We start from the raw sequence: 22,271 nt of genomic DNA, 5'->3' as shown, positions 1-22,271 counted from the left end.
TTGAATCTATTGTTTCTGAAATCTTTTCAAAGCATTTGATTAAGACAGGAAGCCTTAAAAGGATCTCAGATTTCTTTAATGTCTTAAGTCAAAAGCAAAACTGCTTGGTGTAGATGATACGTTTTCCATAATATTAAGGATATACCCGCAGCGAGACCACATTTTTAAGGGCACAGATGCCAGATTATGTTGTTGCCTATTGACTTAAATCTAAAATTCCTTTTCCTAACTTTTTAAGCTCTCCAGCAGTTGCAGTCCTGCTTGGTGACAGGTTAGTGAAGACAGAGAAAATGTAACATCTCTCACAGACTTAGAATGCTATATCCTTGAAAGAACATAGGCTCTCAGTGTTCACTGAACCACATGTGATAACCTACTTATTGCATGAACTTTCTCCCCGAACCCTGGGCTCTTTTCCCCTTGCTGATACTGTCAAGTAACGAAAGACTACAGAAAATTTCAAAGAGAGTGAGGGTGAGTGGTATTCAGAACATCTTATCCGACTTCAGTATTTGTAGCCACTGATAAACCTGAATAATATTCTCAAGAAGAATGATTATTTCCTACTCATTCACCACCCCAATCTATCCTTAAGAACGGGTGATTTGGGGCTTTATTCACACAGTGTACAAAACAGTTTAATAAACTGCACTAAATTCAGGGTCTGGCATGAGTTCTTTTTCATATTAAATAATACTACCAATCTGATAATCAGATACAGAATTACTATTAATTTAAGATTCATTAGAAATCTTCAAGCGTGATGCAGCAATCTACACAAAGTTGGCAACTTATATTACAATAACTCGAGTAAATTTATTTTAACATCAATAAATAAACAATGTATCAAACTAGCAGAGAATCAAAACTCTCAACTACTTTTATCTAGGAAATGCTAAAATGAAACCCTTAGCAGGGTTACAATTCTTTATGAAGACAAGATAGAGACATCCCATGTTCTTAAAATTCTAAGAATGATTTATGTTTTGAATTTTAGTTCTGTGTGCTTGTGTGGGTATATGCATGTGTATTTTAAGTGAAGAGGATAGGTTTTATTCATTTCCATATGAGTCAAATTAATTTCTTTAAATATATAAGATCTATCTTTGCACTGAAAAATTAGAACCCAAAGGGAAAAATATGAAAAAAATCAATTAAGAGAGGACTATAATAAGACCTGATTTACAGTCTTAAGTGCACGGTTCAAATATTCTAATAAGCCACTTAGACCCCTTGTGTGATTTCATTTTCATCGCACAGAAATGAACAAAACAAGTCATGAATAACAAAAGCACCTACTATCACTCAATTGAAAATAGACACACACACACAGAAAAAACAGTCCAAGCAACTTCGGAGCTCAATGCTAGCAAACAATTTTATTTCATGTAACCAATTTTGTAGCATTTTTTCTAGAATTTAAGCCTACCACAGTATTTCATCTTTTGGTCTGCATTTATAGAACAGATTAGGGGGAAAAAATGCCTATGTCAGAGTCCAACTCTAAAGAATTTGTGCAATGCTTCCAAGTTTCTAATTGTATAAATATTCATGTTTCCAAACTGAATGTAATAATTAAAGTAGTGTGTTCTACTTCAAGAAAACCCATATTTCATATTGGACGTTACTCATGGTAACATGGACAGAAGTGCATTTCTGTGCTCTGTTACACATGCTTTTCATTTAGTATCTAAAAATGATATAGCCATGTGATAGGCAACCAAAAAAAGCAAGGTGATGGAAAAAGACGAAGTATAATATCTTTTTAAATAAGTGTTTTTATCAAAACAGATTAAATTTAACCAGGTCAGGACTCCCTCTTCAAAGCCACGTAAGAAAGTTTCACCTAAGCTTATGATCATCAAAGTGACCCCTTATCCATGTGATAGAGTAATAAACACACAAGAAACACAACTGCCTGTTAGGCTAAATTAAATGTACTTCCTTTCTGTGAGAAGTCTTAAAAGAACCTTACAAATAAATGGCTATGAAATGGCTACTCTCTCATGGGTCTTCCGTGGTTTTCCGCATTTTTATTATTCTCTTCCCACTCTGCTCCTTCTATATCCACAGTCATATAAGGTAAACGGGAGAAGATCAAGCCACCTAATATTTCTGGATAAATGGAACTAAAACTGCAAGATTAGGGAGCTGAAATGGGAGAAATGGCACTATTTTTGCATAACAGTTACCTCTTGTTGGGCTTCCAACAAATGCCCAAAAAAGCACTGGACACGTCATGCATTGCCACTAATCCTTCTTGTCACTAACAAGCTTGTGCTAGACATAGCAGAGACAGCATAAAAATCCAGGTCTCCCTGACTTCATAGCCCATGTTTTTCCTGCCGTGCCAAATTTCCTTCCTTTGGAGGGCTCTACTGGAGCTCCAAAAAGGTACAGAGTTCCCATGTTCCAGCGGAATTAAGTGAGTGAGCAAAACACGTTTGCACAGTCAACAGAACCGAAATCAGAAGACAATTTCTTGCCTATTTGGAAGCATATCCCTTAAAGGTCAGTCATACTCAATACAAATATGAGCCAATGATTTTACAAAATAGGATCCCATCCACACAGATAATAGAAGCTAATCGACTTAAAGGATCCTATGCAAAGAGATCACCTGTAGTTGCAATTATGTACAGAAGAGAGAAGCAGAAGTCCAGTCTCAGGATGTCTAAATGTGGAAAGGGCACAGAGGGTGCACAAGCAGCCTCAGTGAGGCCTTTGCCTGAATCATGTATCCCCAGTAGCCAGCCTGCTGTCGAGGAAACGCACAATGGCAACTTTACCCATCTGGGGGCTAAGGAAGGTCAGCTGAATGTGAAAGATGCCGAGGTTATGCTATCTCACCTCACAATCAGGTGTGTCTGCCAGGTCAGAGTCACCTCTATTTTAACATAAACCGTAGGTAACTCTGTTTACGGCTCTGTCCCTCCAGGGCACCAAGATTTCTCCCTGTGCTCTAGACGGACCACCTGCCCAAGTAACAGACCAAGTAAATGACTCTTGTGTTTCAAAAAGTTCTACTCATATACAAAAGGAGAGTTTTCTTATTGAGCAGAACCCAGTTGTATTATTTATTTCCTTAACACTAGAACATTAGTGCAATTTTTGCTAAAACAAATATTTGCAAGAGAAATTAATGCAAAAGAGAACTCTTCAGTTTGATTTAAAAGAAAGTCTAAGAAAAAGAGTATACTTTAATATCTCTCTAGCCACATGGATTTGTGAATTACAGTAAGTTGACCTGGTACAATTACTGAAGCTTTTTAATGAAATTCCCCAGAAAAGAGGCCTTTGTATTAGGTAATAATACATAAAATAATCCAAAAAATGAGGCTATTCTTGGCTTATTCCATTGTACATCTTCAAATCATTTACAGTGTTTACTAGAAACATTAATATGTTCTGAGGACTTTCCACATAAATACACTCACTATTATCAGGTAAACGCACATTGAGAGAGGTCTGGAGCTGACACTCATGTAATACTGTCACACTGGACAAAAAATCTGTTGTCAATTTTTTATAAGTGACAATAAAGGCAATAGTTTATCCATGAATTTGTTCCAGCTGCCTATAGTATTGACATCATGAGTAGAAAGCCTCTACAAGAGTAAACCAGACAGCAAGGAATGGCATATATTTAAAACTCTGTAATATAACATGCCATGGGAATATTTTTCTTGCACATTAACTATTATATAAATATCTTCAAACATTTATGTCGAGTATATTTCTATTATTCGTATTGTTTGAAAGAACTCCCATCTTAAACTCTCTGAGAAAGTTTGAAAAAAATTTAAAAGTTCTCAAGTGATTATGAAAACGAATATAATTTCTGCTGTCTCCAATTTCAACAGCCAGATTCACTGGCTTCATCTGATTTTCAACAACCAATTTCCCAGGTTTAAAAAAATAGCCCTTGTAATAGCTAAGGTTTCCAATAAGCTGTTCTTTAGAGGTCTGGTTTGATAATTACTCCAAGCTCCATAGGAAATGCAATATTTTCAGCACATACGGAACAGCACACCTGTGTCCTCCGTGCAGGCTGGCCTCCGGTAATCTCCACGCGAGTGTTTCCAACCCGTTGGGTCTTTTGGGTCTCCTCCATTCATAGATGGACACAAATGGGACCGTTTTGATGTCTGTTAATTGATGTTTGTCCAGGCATTATGAAGTAATAATCCACAGAAGCTTTTACAAGGCAAAGTCAAGGGAACAATCAAAGTTTTGAGTGGATTATTGCAAGTCAGGCAAAGCTGAATGACAGCTTTTCATCCTTCCACAATGATACTATAAATAAAGCAAAGAAATTTTTGTTCTCGTGTAATCCCCTCTGTTATGCGGTCTTGTAGGCCGTCTCACGCAATGGGTGCAGTCTACGCTGGGAGCTGGCCGTGCGGAGCGGTGAGTCACAGAGCTGTCTGCTGGCCTCACACAGTAACTCAGTGGCACCTTGGGGGCCTGTCATGTCCTTGTGACGTAAATCCCTGAAGTATAGGAAGAGAACTCATAAATCCAAAGAAGGAAAACGGTTTGGAAACGTTGAGGTTAAAATGCCCCAAATGCGATCTCAGAAAAAAGGAAAAAAAAAACAGAAACAACTACCTTTGAGCTGTTGCTCAATGGAACACTCCAGCACTAGCTTCCACTCGGGAAAGATAAAAATAAAAAGCACTCGTCTGTGTAATATGGTGTCCTATGCTTCTCCTTCAGACTCTCCGAAGGACAAGTGGTAGCCGTCCGTAACTGAGGAACGCGCGCACTCCCATCAGCACAACTGGTGTAAACGCTGGATAATCATCTCGGCGGCAGTGAACAGTATAGTTGAACACCAGGAAAAGGCCTGAATTGACTCCCTCCTACGTGATTCCTCGTTTACATAAAAGCCCTCAAGGCATTAACAACTTTGTGGTTCACTTAGTTTCTTGGAATGACATAAATGCATATTCCTTGTAAGAAAAATAAATTAAGCAGTACCTGCAGGCCGTGCTTATTTCAACTACCTTTAGTCATTATTATTTTGTCCTTTTAAAAAGTCAGACGTACAGTGAGTGTGCAGGTGTGTGTGTTGTATATGTCCCTTCCACCTGGCAGAAAGCTCACTTTACCATTTATTTGGTCGTGATACAAAGCTAACAATCACGCCTGATTTAAGGCAGACAATAGTCCTCATGTTAATAACATGGTAAATATAAGTTGATATGGGAAGTATTTAATCTGTACTTGTGCCACCACCCTGAAACAAAAGGTATAGACACTGTTTACTTAGAAATTCTCCACACCATGCCTTAGAGGATTAGGGTTTGTGACAGTAAACCAGTACTATACACACTGGAAACGCAAAATAACTATCTGCTAAATTAATGAACAGACATCAGAAAAACACAGTGGGTGTGTGTGTATGTGTGTCTTCTCAGTCGTTTAAAAGGGATAGGATGGAAGAAATTTAAGGAAGATTATTCCAACATAAGAGTGGATAGGAGGAATCAATGTCTACATTGACTCAAGCTTTCTTAATTAATAAAAAAAAATGTAAAAAGAGATGTTTGCTTTACCACCGATGAGCAAAGGGTTTCGTTGTCCTTGGGTCAAATGTTCATGCAAATGACTGGGAAGTCAGCAGAGGTCACGGGGTCACGTTGCTTTCCCAGGACTGTGAGCAAGACAGGCAATGAAATGGATTTATAAAGACACTATCAAGATAAAGCTTGAAAAAAATTGCAGAAATTGGGCTTCCCTGGCGGCGCAGTGGTTGCGCGTCCGCCTGCCGATGCAGGGGACACGGGTTCGAGCCCCGGTCCAGGAGGATCCCACGTGCCGCGGAGCGGCTGGGCCCGTGAGCCATGGCCGCTGCGCCTGCGCGTCCGGAGCCTGTGCTCCGCAACGGGAGAGGCCACAGCAGTGAGAGGCCCGCGTACCGCAAAAAAAAAAAAAAAAATTGCAGAAATGTTTACTCATTAATTTGAAAAGAAAATGATCAACCTTTCCCGAAAATGTGCATAGGTTCTGAGGAGGAGCAGTTTTAGACCTACGTGCTTCATGATCTGGGGAAGAGCAAGGATGATACTAATGTTTCAAACACTCACGAAGTGGGCTCTTTCCAAGGGTCACCTAGAGAGGCTCACTTAGAAAAAGGCTTTAGTAAATAATCCCTCATCTTCATCAAACCAGTATTCGATGTCTGAATCACACTGATTCTGAAAACTGTGCAGGGTAATAGGGAGAGAAACCGGTCTGGCCTGACAAATGTTACCACGGTCATTCCTGGTGTGTTTGGTAGACGCTAGGAATTTTTCTAATATTGAAAGGTAAAGAAATTCATTTTTTTCTCGAAATCGGATGCTACCTTGGCTGCTGAGTCTGCCCAGCTTTACTACTGAGCAGGAACTAAGGGAAGATCTTGGAGCAGTGAAGGTTATTAGTACAAAGACTGAACCTGGAAAAAAAGGGTTCCCACGGCCTACAGCCTTAAGCCCCAACTCTTTAGCATGGCATATAAGGCTGGTCTATGGTCACTGCTTTCCATCTTCTACATACATTCTGTGTTTCATGAATATCAGAAGTCAGTTTATTCCTCCAATGCATCATGTACATTTCACAACCCCATGTATTTGCATGGACAGCTCACTCTGCCTAGTTTGCCCTCTGTTCTCTTTTCCAGCTAGCAAATTCCTGCTCACTTCCCAAAGCCCCGCATCGGACACTAAGCCCTTCCTCTAGCTCTTCCTTATTCCCCAGGTACTTTTAACATCTAGCCCTTTTTAGCTCTAGCTCAAGCCCTTCCTCTAGCTCTTCCTTATTCCCCAGGTACTTTTATTTTTATTTATTTATTTATTTATTTTTGTGGTACGCGGGCCTCACACTGTTGTGGCCTCTCCCGTTGCGGAGCACAGGCTCCGGACGCGCAGGCTCAGCGGCCATGGCTCACGGGCCCAGCCGCTCCGCGGCACGTGGGATCCTCCCAAACCGGGGCGCGAACCCGGTTCCCCCGCATCCGCAGGCGGACGCGCAACCACTGCGCCACCAGGGAAGCCCCCCAGGTACTTTTAACATCTAGCCCTTTTTAGCTCTAGCTCAAGCCCTTCCTCTAGCTCTTCCTTATTCCCCAGGTACTTTTAGCATTGCGTTTTTCTCATTGTACCAATTATTTATTTGTATACATCTGTCTTCTCAGACACTGAGCACTTGAAGATGAGGACATTTTCTTATTTATCTTTATGTTGTAGCATAGTACCTAGCATACAGTAGGAGATCAATAGATGTTAGTTTTATTAGGAAAAAAGAAGATGCAATTTAGAGAATTAGGAAAATACCCATAATGAAAGTCATGAATGGAGAGAAGATTTTGGACAATTGTGAGTATCTACCAAATCCTTCCACCTCCCAATAAGACATGTATAAGTTTCTCAACAGAAGGAAAGAGAATATTTGTTTCAAAAATTTGTAATAACCTGTGCATGGTTTAAAAAAAGAAAAAGGAAAGGTAAAAGTATCATAACACTACAGGGGAGGACATTGCCTCACACCCATCAGAGTGTTGACCAAAGAAAGGAGCCCTGAAGACAGGCTTTGTCACTGAATGAAGGGCATCAAGGTTAAGCATCATAAAAAAGAAGTCTCAAGATGAAGACGGGAGCGATGGCAAAAATGGCCTCATAAGATTTCCAAGAGGCAGAGAAAATAATAGCAGCAGCAACAAAAAGTGACAAAGGGACCAAATCAAAACAGACCTGAGTATTACAGTGTGCTTTTCATGGCCAGTACACGGACAGGGAATATCGGCAGCGGTGCTCTAATGGCTTCACCATGCTTCCATCCATGAACAAAATCAACAGTCAAGTATAGAGGGAAAATTGGGGCTTTGAAACAAAGTAGATCTGGAATTCAATCCTGGCTCTACCAGTTACTATGTATAAGAATGAACCTCAGATAGGCCTATAGCCTGGGCCTTCTAAGAGATGCCATTTCTGGGAAACTGACCTTTTATTCACCTGCTTCCACAATAAGCACTCAAGAATCTGGAGGCATTATTTTGTACCAGTGACTTGCAGATGGTCATATGGATTTAAAAAAAAAAAAAAAGAAGGAAAGAAAAGCTCATCTGGAAGAACCATCACACTGTGTAACATGTACTGGCTGCACCTGTACCTCCATCTGGGAGGGCAGTGTCTTGCCTCCTGCTTTGTGTAATTGGTACCATAAGCTTCCACATCCTTTGTGATTAAAGGAACTTCACATCCTTTCACATGTCTTTGGTATCTCTCCATCAATCATTTCAGTACACTGTGATTGTACTATTGTGACAACCACATAGTATCTATATGACCCTAGACAAATTACTTAAATTTCTGAGTCCCAGTCCCTCATCGGCACGTAATAGCAGCTCGACAAATGATAGCAATGAAATAGCAAAGAGATTTTTTATAATTTTCCAACTTCAACATCTTTTACCTTTGTTTACACTCTTTCTTACTTCCTGTATTTAATCAGTCATCAAGTCACATCAATTTATCCTTCAAGATATTTATTGTCTGAGCCTTCCTTTTCATTTGCATATGTTTATAAAACACTATATACTATATCACTCACTCTCTTGGAAATTTATGATGCATATTAATATATTAAAGACAAATAATTCCTAAAGAAAAAAAATTCAGTTTATTTACTCAATATTTGCCAAATGAAATTACCTCTGGAACTTTTTTTTTGTAATTGAATTAGTTTGAAATTTAAGCTCTTCCATTACCAACCAAGACTAAACTATAAGCCATGAAAAGTTTTGACCTAAGAAAAGATTTAAGATAAATGAAGGTTCTTTTCTACTTAACTTTAAAATGATAAATACTGATACCAAATATTGATGTTAGTGGGGGTAGTAACAATATATTCCTAAATGATTTTATTTCTTTACATTTGATTCATTTTAATCTTGATTTAAATTATAGAACAGTGTAGTCAAAGTTCATACTTTTATTTATGCTGTAAATTTTATTTTAAAAATCTGTCTTTGTAGAATAGAAATTCCAACTGCTACCAGTGTTGTTCTTTTTTTTCTCACCAAACATGGCTAAGTTCCAGAATTTTAGATATAGCAAGGAATTCCAACTAAAGATCTTAACCCAAGCCATTTGGTCACCAAGACAAATAGAGTTCTGTGGCTTCACGTTTGCTTTCTCACTCCACTACACGCGGAAAATCAATATGAACCTAGGGAAAGCCAAGACAGGACCTTGTCTTTATGCAGTTGCATGTTAAAAATGGAGCAGTTCTAAAAGTAAGATATTACATATGTGGGAAAGTCTGATGAGCCCACAATAGAAATGAATGTTGTTGGGCTTCCCTGGTGGCGCAGTGGTTGACAATCCTCCTGCCAATGCAGGGGACAGGGGTTCGATCCCTGGTCTGGGAAGATCCCACATGCAGCAGAGCAACTAAGCCCGTGCGCCACAACTACTGAGCTTGTGCTCTAGAGTCCGCGAGCCCCAACTACTGAGCCCACGTGCCACAACTACTGAAGCCCGCGCACCTAGAGCCCGTGCTCCGCTGCAAGAGAAGCCAAAGCAAGGAGAAGCCCACGCACCGCAACAAAGAGTAGCCCCCGCTCGCCGCAACCAGAGAAAGCCTGCGCGCAGCAATGAAGACCCAGCACAGCCAAAAATAAATAAATAAAATAAATAAATTTATTTTTAAAAAAAGAGAGGTGGTTACTCTTAAAAAAAAAGAAAAGAAAAAAAGAAATGAAGGATGTTACTATCCAGAGATTTGGGAGAGGAGTCAAAGATAAAAAAGACAGAGTAAAGTGGCAGTTAACTATAGACTAAGGGTAAGTATATTTATAGGAAAAGTTAAATAGTGGCAGTTTTGTATGAGATTAATAATTTGTTTTTGTTCTGGTTCTGATCACCACTAGCTTATAACTAGGAAGTTTTTGCTGTTATTTTAGCTAAGTTGGTCTTTCCAAATGTGTTGCCTCATTGAATAACTATTTTAAATGTTTCACTAAAAAAATTAATACACTAAAAGTAAAAAAGCAAAATTCATTCAGTAGGCCACTAACAAAGAAAGACTGGATCTGACCTTTATTCCAGAAGAAGAAGAGTTGAATACTGTCCCCAAGGAAGCAAACTAGAAATTGTATAGAAATCTATACGTGGTACTTGCCTATACTCTATATGATATATTTCATAAAGTAATTTTTATCTCATACATTTTTGGGTGATCACTCATGTAACAAACTTTTATTGAATATATTCTTTATGAGAAATACTATTTTGAGGATACATGTTCTTAATAAACATGGTGGAACAGTTTAACAGTAAGTGGGGCCAACAGAGAAAGTTGGTTAAAGTAGGGAATCACAAAAAAATGATGCATACATACCTTAAATATTTTGTTCTAACTCAAAACATATAAATGTATATTCATTTGCCAATCTTTTGATGTTGGGCCAAATTTTTTTTTTAGTATGATTCCATTCTTTTTCCTTCCAGAATGAATCATAATCAAAATGCATCATCTAAGATGCATTCCACTTGTGCTCTTTAAAGTGAAACCTTAAACGTATTTGAGAAACAATATAAGTACATATCTTTCCTAGGTGTATACATCTTCCAACATTTTACAGTTGTCTTGGTTCCAATTAGTTTGGCAGCAATTTTTTAGCATCAGTCCTTACTGAGTCTTTCAAAGCAACACTTGTCTGTTTCACCTTCATGTACCATTAGTTTCTTTAATCTCTAATTAAATGTTATAATTCCAAAACCAAATATAACTGAGAAAGGCTGATCTTCAAAGATACTGTCCAAGTTGACCTTTGACTTGAAGATTGGCCATTACAGAACAGACGCAAGATTCTGTCCAGTGTCTACAAACCCTTTATGTAAATAGCACATCCATCTCACAGTTCATGTTTTTTCCTTCTGTAACTTTAAAATTTCTGGTACATTGGTGAGTATTTAATAAATAGCTGTTGACTAAATGAGGGCACACAAGTAATTATCCAATCTTTACTGTACATGCCTGAAGCTGTGTGTTTACTGCTAATCCTTTTAGCAGGGAACACGATACACTGAAAAGAGCATGGATATTGTGATTAAAAGACCAAAATGTGGATGCCAGGATGTGTGACTTCTGGTGAGTTATTTCACCTAAGTCTTAACCTCTCACCTATATATTACAGCTAAAAATATCAACCTCGGGGAGTTATTAGGAAGATTAAATAACATAGAATACTGAAAGAGTGTCACAGGTGGGGTCTCCAAGAAGCAGGCTCTGAGATGGAGTCAGAGTGTAGAACATTTATTGGAGAGTGCTCTTAGGATCGGCACCTATGGCAGGGGGTGGGGGGAGGAAGGAAGCAGGATTGCGCAGAGGGAAATTTGAGCTTTTTTTTTTTTTTAACTCTTTATTTTATATTGAACAATGTTGTGATAGTTTCAGGTGCACAGCAAAGTGACTCAGCCATACATATACATGTATCCATTTTCCCCCAAACTCCCCTCCCATCCAGGCTGCCACATAACATTGAGCAAAGTTCCCTGTCCTATACAGTAAGTCCTCGTTGGTTAGGCAATGGAATATTACTCGGCCATTAAAAAGAATGAAATAGGGCTTCCCTGGTGGCGCAGTGGTTGAGAGTCCGCCTGCCGATGCGGGGGACACGGGTTCGTGCCCCGGTCCGGGAAGATCCCACATGCCGCGGAGCGGCTGGGCCCGTGAGCCGTGGCCGCTGAGCCTGCGCGTCCGGAGCCTGTGCTCCGCATCGGGAGAGGCCACAGCAGTGAGAGGCCCGCGTACCGCAAAAAAAAAAAAAAAAAAAAAGAATGAAATAATGCCGTCTGCAGGAACATGCATGGACCTAGAGATTGTCATACTGCAGGAAGTCAGACAGGGAAAGAGAAATATAGTGTGATATCCCTTATATGTGGAATCTAAAAAGAAATGATACAAATGAACTCATTTACAAAACAGAAATAGACTCATAGACGTAGGGAAATTTGAGCTTTGATGCAGACCAACAGCTTCAGCTGACCCCACAGGGAGCTTTAGAGCTAAAATGAGCCGTTGGAATTTCCCCAGGTTAGGCCGAAATGGCTGGACTTTTATACCTGATGCTTGATCAGGGTGCTTCCCAGGGTGCCGGCCACTCTGGGAAGGGCGTGACCTTAGGCAAGGAGGCTCTGTGCAGCTGAGGAAATCCCTGACGGCTGCCTGTGACCAGCTCTCCCAGTGGCTGGGCCACAGACTCTCAGTCGAAGGGGATCTAGGCATCCAATCTCCATATTCATCACAAAGGGCCTGACAAATGATATCAGAAAACAAAAGGTAGTTCCTTTCCTTCCCACCGTCGGTCCCCTTTCCATCTAGACAGAGTCCCCACTCTCCCTGAGCTTTCCCCCAAGTCACAATCCATGCCACCATGCCCTCTGTTCTCAGAGAAGTTAACCCACTTCTCATTTTAGCACTGGAAGCACGCCCTTCCTGGTAATTTGCTACTTTCCCTACCTCTGCTAAACAGGCACTTTCTCCCTCTGCATTCACCAGCTTATTGAAAACACTTCTATCTTTTCTTGGATGTAAAGTCAACTATTTTACAAGTATAGATAGTCTACATTTTTACTCACCCGAATGGCCGAATTTCTCTATTTGTATTATCTGTAAGGATCTTAAAGAGCAATTTTGCACCTAACACTTGATAATATTTTAACATTTTGACATATGCACCAAGAAGCAGGCATCAATCGTTCAGCCCTCATCAAACATCTGGGACCTGCTCCTTGAAGACCTAAGAGACATCCACAACTGGGGCAACAGCTTCTAACCAGAGGTCACGCTGCAGTCAATTTCAGAAATTGGAGAATAAGTTGAGCTCTTTTGAACTAAAGATTTTTCTAACAAATAAATGTCAGAGTTTTGTGAGCTCAGAACACATCAGGGATTTTAAAAGCCCTGCAGAAGTTAAGACTGCATAGTCCGAAAAGTGCCTTCAGACCTGGGTCAGCTGGTCACCCCATAAACGAGACCCCTTGCACCAAGCCCTCTCCCCTTCTATACACGGGGCTTTCTCCTCTAAATGACCTCGTCCTAACCCTGTAATAATCTCCTTTATGGTTTAGTTTTGGAGATTGGGAGGGAGGGGTATTTGTTTTGTAATAAAAAATTAACTAAAAATTGAAATGAGGATCATGGAAGCCTTCAGAAAAATCAGAGGATAAGAATATTTCAGAAAACTTGCCTCATTCTCCTAAGACTGAGATTAGGACACCCTTAGCTATGTGGGAAAATAAAAATAAAAACCTGATCAAGGTCATCAAGTACCGTACTCTTTCTGAACACAGTCCAGCATGTGGCCACAGAGGGGGTGGTGTGGTCTTTCTACAGGTAGTAATGACACGACATCCTCCTATTTTGTTGTTTCTTTAACCATTTTTTAACATTTATGTTTTAGTTAAATTGCAACATTGTATTAGCTTCAGGTGTACAGCAAAGTGATCCAGGAACATACACACTCTTTTTCAAACATCCTCCTCTTTTGAATGGCCATTCTGGTTGGAGGGGCAGCATTGTTTGCTTTTGTGTTACTTACAGTCAGGGGGCTGCTTTAGGACTAAGTTTGCTTCTAACGCAGTATTAGGCAGCTTTTTTTTATAAAAAAAAGAAATGCCTCGAATTTTCAACAGTGCAATTAAGCATTGAGGTTTAATCCTAGGTCCTTTATAGGTGTGAACATTCCCCATCGTACCTGTTGTTAAGAAGTCTGAAAACCCTGGGAGGAGGAATGGGAGAAAGAGAGGAGAGCGGGGAGCAGGACGGAAGGAAAGTGTTGGGGTGGGAGGGGGAAGGGAGGAAGAGACAGAAAGAACAAGGAGCAAAGGAAGGTATTGGTGACAGAAGGAAGAAGGAAGCGGGAGGAGGAGGAGAATGAATACGAATACGGGCTCAGAGAAAATCAGCAATGGCATGGGAACGCCACATACGGCCAAAGCCTGGGGAAGCTGTCTATATGTGCACACGCGTGTGTCCGTGTGCACACGAAGCCCTTCATGTTCCTCAGTTATACCACAGAGAGCTCAGAGCGGGTGGGGAGAATGAACGCACAACGGGTTCTTTGGTGCCATGTGCTGGCCTTGGCACTTTGCTCTCGTAGCCCACAAAACAATCCGATAAAATAATTATTGTTATCTGCAATTTAGAAGCAAGGAAACTGAAGCTCAAATGGGTAAGTAACTTGTCCAAGGTCCTAGAGAGGGCAAATGGTAGAGCTAGGATAAAAACCCAGTTCTTTTTGACCCAAAAATCCTTACTCACGATAGAAAAATGCCTAATGTTAATTACAGATTTCATAATTTCTCCTGTCAGTCATTCTAGTTTATATCCTTGGTCATGAAATAGATTATGTGGCAGGAAAGGTTAAACATGCAGAGAGGTCACTGGGTGAGTTCCTACCACAATGACGGCTGCATCCAGGACAGCCTGGCTCGAGAACACCTCTTCCCCTCTTACACAGTGACAGTGTTATGGTTGGTTATGTCTGCCGAGGTTAGGAGTTCTCCTGTCTTTGTGTGTCTAGTTACAACTCTCCACTATGTGGGAAGAGATTTGTCTCCAAGGACAAAAACCAGTGCTGGATCTCTCTACACCTGTGACTCGGTGTTTTCCGTATGGGCTCTGTCTTCAGTAAGAGACTTCCCCCGCGGGTGGGCTTTAAGGACCTCAGAATCTCCTGCACCAAAATAAATATCTGAGTCATCTGTTAGTTAAAGTCTGAAGTCCCATAATTATCATCTTGAGCCAATCAGGAAACACATTTTTTGTAGGAAGACAAAATAAAATTGTGAACCCCAATTTATACAGTTCCAAAATTTCCTAACCTCTCAGCATGTACCAGTGATGCAGATGCTGGGCAGCACATTACCTCAACCTAGAAATATCGTCAATTACTAGGGACCTTGTCTACTAGTGTTCTTCGTCTGGAACCCATGTTTTCACACGTTTTTAAAATTGTCTAAAATCTCCTCCATATGTAAGCCATATCTTAAACTTTTCATCTATTATCTGGGTTCAGTTCTTTAGTACATTTTCTGAGATGTTGGAACATCACGCAAAAGAAAACTAGAGTAAGAAAAGCCAAGATGTCGCAAATGTTTAGCTGACATAATCCAGGGGTGGGGGGAAAGCTTTTATAGGTATTTTTTTTTAACATCTTTATTGGAGTATAACTGTTTTACAATAGTGTGTTAGTTCCTCCTTCACAACAAAGTGAATCAGTTATACATATACATATGTTCCCATATCTCTTCCCTCTTGCGTCTCCCTCCCTCCCACCCTCCCTATCCCAGACTTTACCATTCTATTCATGTAAGCTACTCCTTTATTTAATGAGTGGCATTGGTGAATATTCTCTCTTAATGCATGACAAACTGTGAAATAAAATAAAATTCCAAGGATGTTAAAATGTTATGTTGTGTTCAAAACATATAATAAATTTATTTTGAAGATAAAGAAAAGGCATACAATTTGAGGGCTGGGATTGTTAAAATATTTGTTTTATTTTGGAATAATTTTAGATTTACAGAAAAATCACAAAAAGAGTAGAGAATTCCTTTGTAAGCTTCACCCTGTTTCCCCGAACGTTAACATTGGCAGAACTGTGGTACATTTGTCAATGCTGAGAGATGGACATCAGTAAAACACTATTAACCAAACCGCAGACTTTATTCGAATCACCAGTTTTTCCACTAATACTCATTAACTATTCCAAGATCTCCAGGATGCCACATAGCATTTAGTACAACTTTCATTAAAGCGTAATCTGGTTCTTCTCAACCCATGAAATAAATGATGGACAGATAATTGGTTTAAATAGCACCAGATTATTAGCCTACCAGGAAGCTTACAATTCTTGGTATTATCCCTTATGAAAGAAAAACTTCAGGAAAATATTGAAAGAGGAGGTTCAGGCATCTCACAAGGACAGAGGGTAGCATATAAGCAATGCTACCTTGCCATTTATGTGTAGAAGGATAACTCACGGCCCATAGAAAGATGAGCAGGGTGATTTAGTAAAAAAGGTACCTTTACTCTGGGGGATCCTATCCTAGGATGATAATGGGATGGGATATACAGGTAATATAAAATATACCTTAGAGTTAAAAAATAGTCCAATACAGGTGAAATGCTACTAGACAAGTATCTAGTTCGGTATATTTTTAAAAATCATTTTAATAAATAAGCAGATGGCCTTAAGAAATTGCTCTGCCAATATGATTACAGGTAATTTTATTAAATTCTCAATAAGGGATATCTACCAGGCCTCCTTATGTGAAACATGCTGCCATTTATCATCTAAATGGTGACTGCATTTGTCTTCAATATTAGGAGAGTTTTTAAAAGCTGGTCAAAGTCAGTGTCAAGCTAAGCCAACTACCAGAAGATCTAAACCAACATGACTTGAACAAATTAAAAAAGACAAAACGAAAGAAAAAAAGTACCATAGAGAGGGTGAAACTTAAGTCCACAGGCAGAGCAGAAATGGGGAAAATGTGGAAGGAAACCCAAATACCTGGTTTGTAGATGAAAATCTTCAGCCCAATGACTCCACACAGACACCCCTGTCTCACTCTTCACAGCTGGAATTGGAACAGAAAAAGCAATGCTATCTCCACTTTTCTCTCCACCCCAGATGCAAAGAGGTTTTGATTCACAGTCAAGATTCTCTATGAAATCTCAGCAAAATTTTGTATCAGGGAATTAGAACTACTTCATGAAGAACTGAATAGGTTAATGAAAATATATAGAGAAGGTCTCTTAAAAATATAAAGCATTACATACATGCAGGCTATAACCAATGGCCAACATTATCATCATTTTACAGAAAAAAGGTTATTAAGAAAGTCGTAAATGAGCTAAGATTGTAATGTACCTAAAGTAGTACTAGCCATATAGTTTATCTTCAATAAATGGTAACTGTTACTTTTAAATCTTTATTATTAAAACACAGCTACTAAGGATCATGGACCATGTTCACCAAGCATTAGATAATGTTTTGTGATATAGCTGATGTAATTAAATGGTAGAAATTCAGATAGTAATCAGGGTCCTGATTTCCTAATTCTTATTCCATTAGTCTTTGACCCTAAGGGAGTTATGCACTAGTGTAATTATAATGATTAAACATAATAAGTTACAATAAAGAGGCACATAGCACCTATCATTTCCCTACCATCCCTTCCAAGCTTCTCATTCTCACAATTTGCTGTAAAAAAAAAAAAAAAAAAAAAAAAAAAAATTAGCTTATTTGAGATTACGGTGCAATTGGAATAATTCCATGCCCGTTAAGTACACCAGATCCATTGAGGCTAAAAATCCCAACCATACAATGGTCAAAATATTTTTAAGTGTTTTTCTTAAATGCAGTTTCTAGGAAACTGCATTCTTCACAAGCATTCAAGTCACACTGGTACCACTGACATAAAACCAGTATAAATGCACAAATCTGATAACTGACCTCTCTTTGTCATTCAGAAGAGAGTGTTGCATCCCAGATTTGGAAAGAAAACTGATCTGGACCCTGTGAGATTTCTGGAATTCCCAATTTCCTAGCAGGTATAAACACTGTGAGAAATCTTTTCTTTGTAGCCAAACTGGGAGAAATACATCTGAAAATAAAAGGTGGAGAATGTTTCCTTCAGGGAGTTTTTGTTTTGTTTTTAATTTAGGCTGTTTCCTGTAAAGGAAGATGATACAATTGGTTCACGATCAGTGGAATGTGCATTTTGAGCTGGTCATTGGTGATGTCATCCATTTGTTCCAGGACTAGCCACCCAAACTGGGCCCCCGGGACGCCCCAGTCCTCACCAGACCAACCAGCACACACTCCTATTCTCTCCTGGACTGTCCTTTGCCCCTTACAGATCAATTATTTTCTGAAATGCCACATACTCCAAAACTACCTTTCCTCATTTGTTCCAGTTCTGTGAAATAATAGAGAATGTGTGTATGTGTATGTGTGTGTGTGTGTGTGTGTGTGTGTGTGTGTGTGTGTATACACATTTCTATAAATATTGGTCTACATATATTTGTCTCTTCCTTTAGTTCCTGGAACAGAGCTCCAAAATCCCTTGGAATTTCTTGGGCGATACGAGTGTCTTTTGTTCTAATGAGGTGATTAGATAGCTTCCAGATGGGAACTGGTTACCAGAAAGACTAAGCCGTGCTTATTAGAAGCTTGGAAGCTGCACACCCACCACCCATCCTTCAGGAGAGGGTAAGGGACTGGAAGCTGAATTAATGATCGATCATGCCTACGTGAGGAAGCCTCCATAAAAATCCCCAAAGGATGGAGTTCAGAGAGCTTCCAGATTGCTGAACACACGGAGGACCAGGAGGATGGTGCCCCAGTGAGGTCACGGAAGCTCCGAGCTTTCCTCCCTCATAACTTGCACTATGCATCTCTTCCATCTGGATGCCCATCTGTATCTTTTAGCATATCCTTCTATAATAAATCAATAAATGTATATGTTTCCTTGAGTTCTGTGAGCCATTCTAGCAAACTCTCAAACCCAAGAAGGGGGTCATGGGAACCCTGACTTACAGTTGGTCAGTCAGAAGACTTGCGGTTGGCATCTGAAGTCGGGGGAGGCCAGTCTTGTGGGATTGAGTCCCACAGACCCTCTGGGATCTGACAGTATCCCCAGGTAGATAGGGTCAGAACTAAGTTAAATTATAGGACACTCTACTGGTGTCAGAGAATTGCTTGGTGTCGGGGGGAAAAACTCCACATATTTTGTGACCAGAAGTGTCAGAAATAAAGTGAAGTGTGAGAGTAAGGTGAGAGTAAAGGAAACACACAGGAGTGTTTTTCCTGCACAAGTCTTTAAACTCCTATCCTTATCCCAGGTTTTCCTCAATGACCGATCTCTCCCATCAGCAGTTTCCAGTTAGCAGTAAACCAGCTAGTGAAACTAATTTAAACGAAGATCTAACATTTTAAAGGTATTATTTGTTAATACAAATGACTCTCTATCAGGTAGAGCTTAAGGAATCACAGGAGAATGGGAGTATGAGGGCTCCCCCAGTACCCCGAGACCATTCCATACGTCCTCTAGCCCTAGGCCTGTCATCCTTCTGTCAACACCAGATCCTCTTCTTGACCAACAGCAAGTATTTAAAAGGAGGTTCACTAAGAGTGCGGTTGATTCAGGGATAAGAGATAAATTAACCTGTTGGTGTTGTTATTAGACCTGACATCTGGGCCACTTCAGCATCATGCCCTGGTGCCTTGGTACCCAAGCGTGGTCCCCAGACCAGCAGAATCAACAGCTCCTGGGAGCTTTTGAAATTTGCAGAATAGCTGGGCTCCACCTTAGACCCACTAAATCTCCAAAGATTTGCAGATACGGGGAAGTTTGAGAAGTTCTGCAATCCACAGAGCTGAACATGGCCAGCAAGTCTTTAATAACAGGTGATGTGTGGTTACACTAACTGTGTAAGCAGATCTCCTGCTCTTCTGATTAGCAAGAATCGTATCTGCAGGACACCTTGCTTCCTATCTGGTCCGTATGAAGTAATGAGAGAAGAATGTCCTGCCAGAAGTAGCCAAGGCTGGAAGTAAGCTTTGCTCTGTTACCCTCATCTGTTCTCTGCTGCTTTCAGCCTTCAGAAATGAACTTTCTGGTTTCCACATTCACACCATGTTAGAGTCATTAAGGCAGAATGATATCTGGACTCCGCACCATCGCCATATTGACGCCTTGGCTATGCATTACGTTATAAAGCCAAAACCAAAGCTAAGGGCCATTCAACAGAATTGCTCGAAATGACAAAAATACACCAGGCCTAATTCTTCAGTGGGCCTTTCTATGGCAAAGATACATAGAGAGAATCTTGTTATCCATAGCAAGTGTCAGATCATTTTGTCATGTTCCTTTTATACTTTGGGAGGAAGGAAAGTGAGGATGGAAAATGAATGCACTGGGACTACATAGAAACCACATCACTCAGAACGAAAAAAACTGTCAAGTGGTCCCCAAGTAAGGAATAAAACCAAGTCCCCTGTTTGATTCATGTGACTATGGAAATGCATTTCTTTCGTTTCTAGGGACTATTTGGGCCATGAAAGCTAGTCACGTGTGAACAGTCAGGGTTCTAGCCTTCGAACTCACATCTGGGAGCAAAAAAAAAGAATTTCTATGATGTCAGCAGCTAAGCCTGGTCGGAGAAATGCATGTGTTCTCCCTGAAATTCTCCAAACCAGCCTAAAATGAATGCAGAATAGCATGTAGTACATATTTCTACATAAGGGGCCATAATGGAGAGTGTATAAAGGAGATCAAGAGATAATTTTTTTAAAGTAAAACACGTTCTATCGCAGCGGAAATAGTAACCTAGTCAAAACTACATCCTGGTAAAATATTTTGCCAGCATCCTGTGTATTGAGTACCTTTTTCCCTTTGGGTTTTCTCCTCAGAAATGCAAGTATTATGTGTGGGGTATTTTTCCCCCAAGGATTTCCTCATTGGCCTTTTCCCACTAGTTTTGGTGTCCTCATGAAATTAAGAGAAAACAACTGTAGGAAAGGAATAAGTATGTATGTTAACCCATGCCTGCATCCCTAAGGCTTACAGCACTATTAGGAAAGGTGCATAGAATAAAACAGGCACCCGAGTCCATGAAAATTTGGTCTGTAAAGTGTTTGATTCTCATAAAACTTGTCTTTATAATTTTCCCAGCTCTAGCTCTATGGCAGTTACTGCCTCCACGCCCTCTTACAGTGCTGCAATACCTTTTTGTTACCATATGGGTAAGGACATTCACTGGGTAAGGATAATGTCTTTAAACTCTTCCTAGAATACATATATATATATATATATATATATATATATATATAAAACTGACTCACTTTGCTGCACATCTGAAACTAATACAACATTGTAAATCAATTCTACTTCAATAAAAAAATAAAAAATAAACTCTTCCTACTGCCACAGCTCAGAGTTTGGTACCAGGTACACAAAAAGCACTCAGTGAGTACTCCCTTCTAAAAATGCATGAAACTCTCCTTTTTGTGGCAGGAACTCAAAAAGAAGGTTAAATTGTTCTTTGAGTGGAGACGGAGGGTTAAGTGCGGTGAAGCAATTAAAAACAGTGTTGCCCAGGGGAGAGCATGGCCAGCCCACACCATTTAACTATACGCCATGTACATGACAGACACGGAGAGGAAATTCTTGGCCTGAGCTACCTGAGGCCCTCGACCCTCCTGGCAGCCCTTGAGACGGGAGAGGTAGCCTTGGCTCTTATCCCTGTTGGCTTTGACCTCGTCAGGAAAGATGCCAAAAGTTGGGCCTGGATTGCTAACCCTTTCCTTGGGCCCCCAGAGCCACAGAGCAAGTTCATACTCATTGCACTCATTTGCCAACAGCCCTGAAAATACGGATAAAGACACATGCGAGAAAGAGAGGGAGAGAGAGAGGACTGGTCCCCACCCTCCCAACACACACAAACAGCATAGTCCAGCCCTACCGATTTGCTTTAAGAGACATCGCTGACGCTGCACTATCTTCATTAATGTCACCAAGAAATTTCAACCTTAGGCAAACTTTATCTTCATGACTTTTTTCCTTAACTACAATATCCTGTTACTATTTTCTTTTAGGTGCCAATTCTGCATGATTTATTTAGCTGTCTCAGGAAAATGCTGTGTTACAATACCACAGAAGACATTAAACTTAATGGAAAGTGCTCCAAAATTTAGGTCTTTCATTTTTACTCTAAAGCTTTCTTATTCAATCCCCGAAGAAACAGTGGGTAAGGTGACAATTTCGCTACGTCTTAGAATATGGGAAATGATTTTAAATTATCCCCTGCTTATACTGGGAGAGAATTTTAAGTAAAGTTCCAAAGTCACTTCATTTGGCAGTGAACTTTCAAAATAAGTGATGGTCACAAAGCCATGACCAACTTCAGACAGATGTGTGTAGGTCCTTCCCGGAAGGTTGACTACCTCTGGCGTTGCTAAATTAGGAGGGGACAGCCCACAGGTCTCGCTTTGGCGACAAGCACCCACACGTAGTCAGAGGTCCATAAAAGGAAAGTGAAAACATCCTCCGTTTTGCCAAAAGCTTGTCTCCTCCGTGCTACACCCCGACATCTTCTAGAGCCTGGACCCCACCTATTCTGATATCTCAGGAATGAAACATTCTTGCTATTGATGATTCTTCTCTGGATTTGACCTTTTCCCATTCTAATCTCTGACATCCAGGGCTATC

The 22,271-nt window shown here is 40.1% G+C and overlaps 1 protein-coding gene across 33 annotated transcripts in view; it reads right to left on the bottom strand.

Annotated features, from left to right (window-relative positions):
- LOC114486617 (uncharacterized) overlaps positions 1-22,271 on the bottom strand; it is a 323,771-nt gene that overhangs the window by 122,618 nt on the left and 178,882 nt on the right. For 17 of the 33 annotated variants that reach the window (XR_008617884.1, XR_008617910.1, XR_008617908.1 and 14 more), the window contains one exon: positions 16,568-16,634. The exons of 11 other annotated variants lie outside the window; for them this stretch is intronic. Coding sequence is in view for 2 of the 22 variants with exons in the window: in XM_055086213.1 (XP_054942188.1) it covers positions 16,568-16,634 (67 nt within the window). In the remaining 20 variants the exon portion in view is untranslated. Of the gene's footprint in view, positions 1-1,346; positions 4,494-5,561; positions 5,660-15,536; positions 16,635-17,512; positions 17,664-22,271 lie in introns of those variants that run through there. 5 more of the 33 variants (XR_008617911.1, XR_008617892.1, XR_008617888.1 and 2 more) reach the window with 4 other exon arrangements.

The sequence above is a fragment of the Physeter macrocephalus genome, chromosome 7, assembly GCF_002837175.3.
Source record: "Physeter macrocephalus isolate SW-GA chromosome 7, ASM283717v5, whole genome shotgun sequence".
Taxonomy (NCBI): domain Eukaryota; kingdom Metazoa; phylum Chordata; class Mammalia; order Artiodactyla; family Physeteridae; genus Physeter; species Physeter macrocephalus.
Note: the sequence above shows the minus strand (reverse complement) of the source record. Positions and strands in the feature narration are given on the sequence as shown.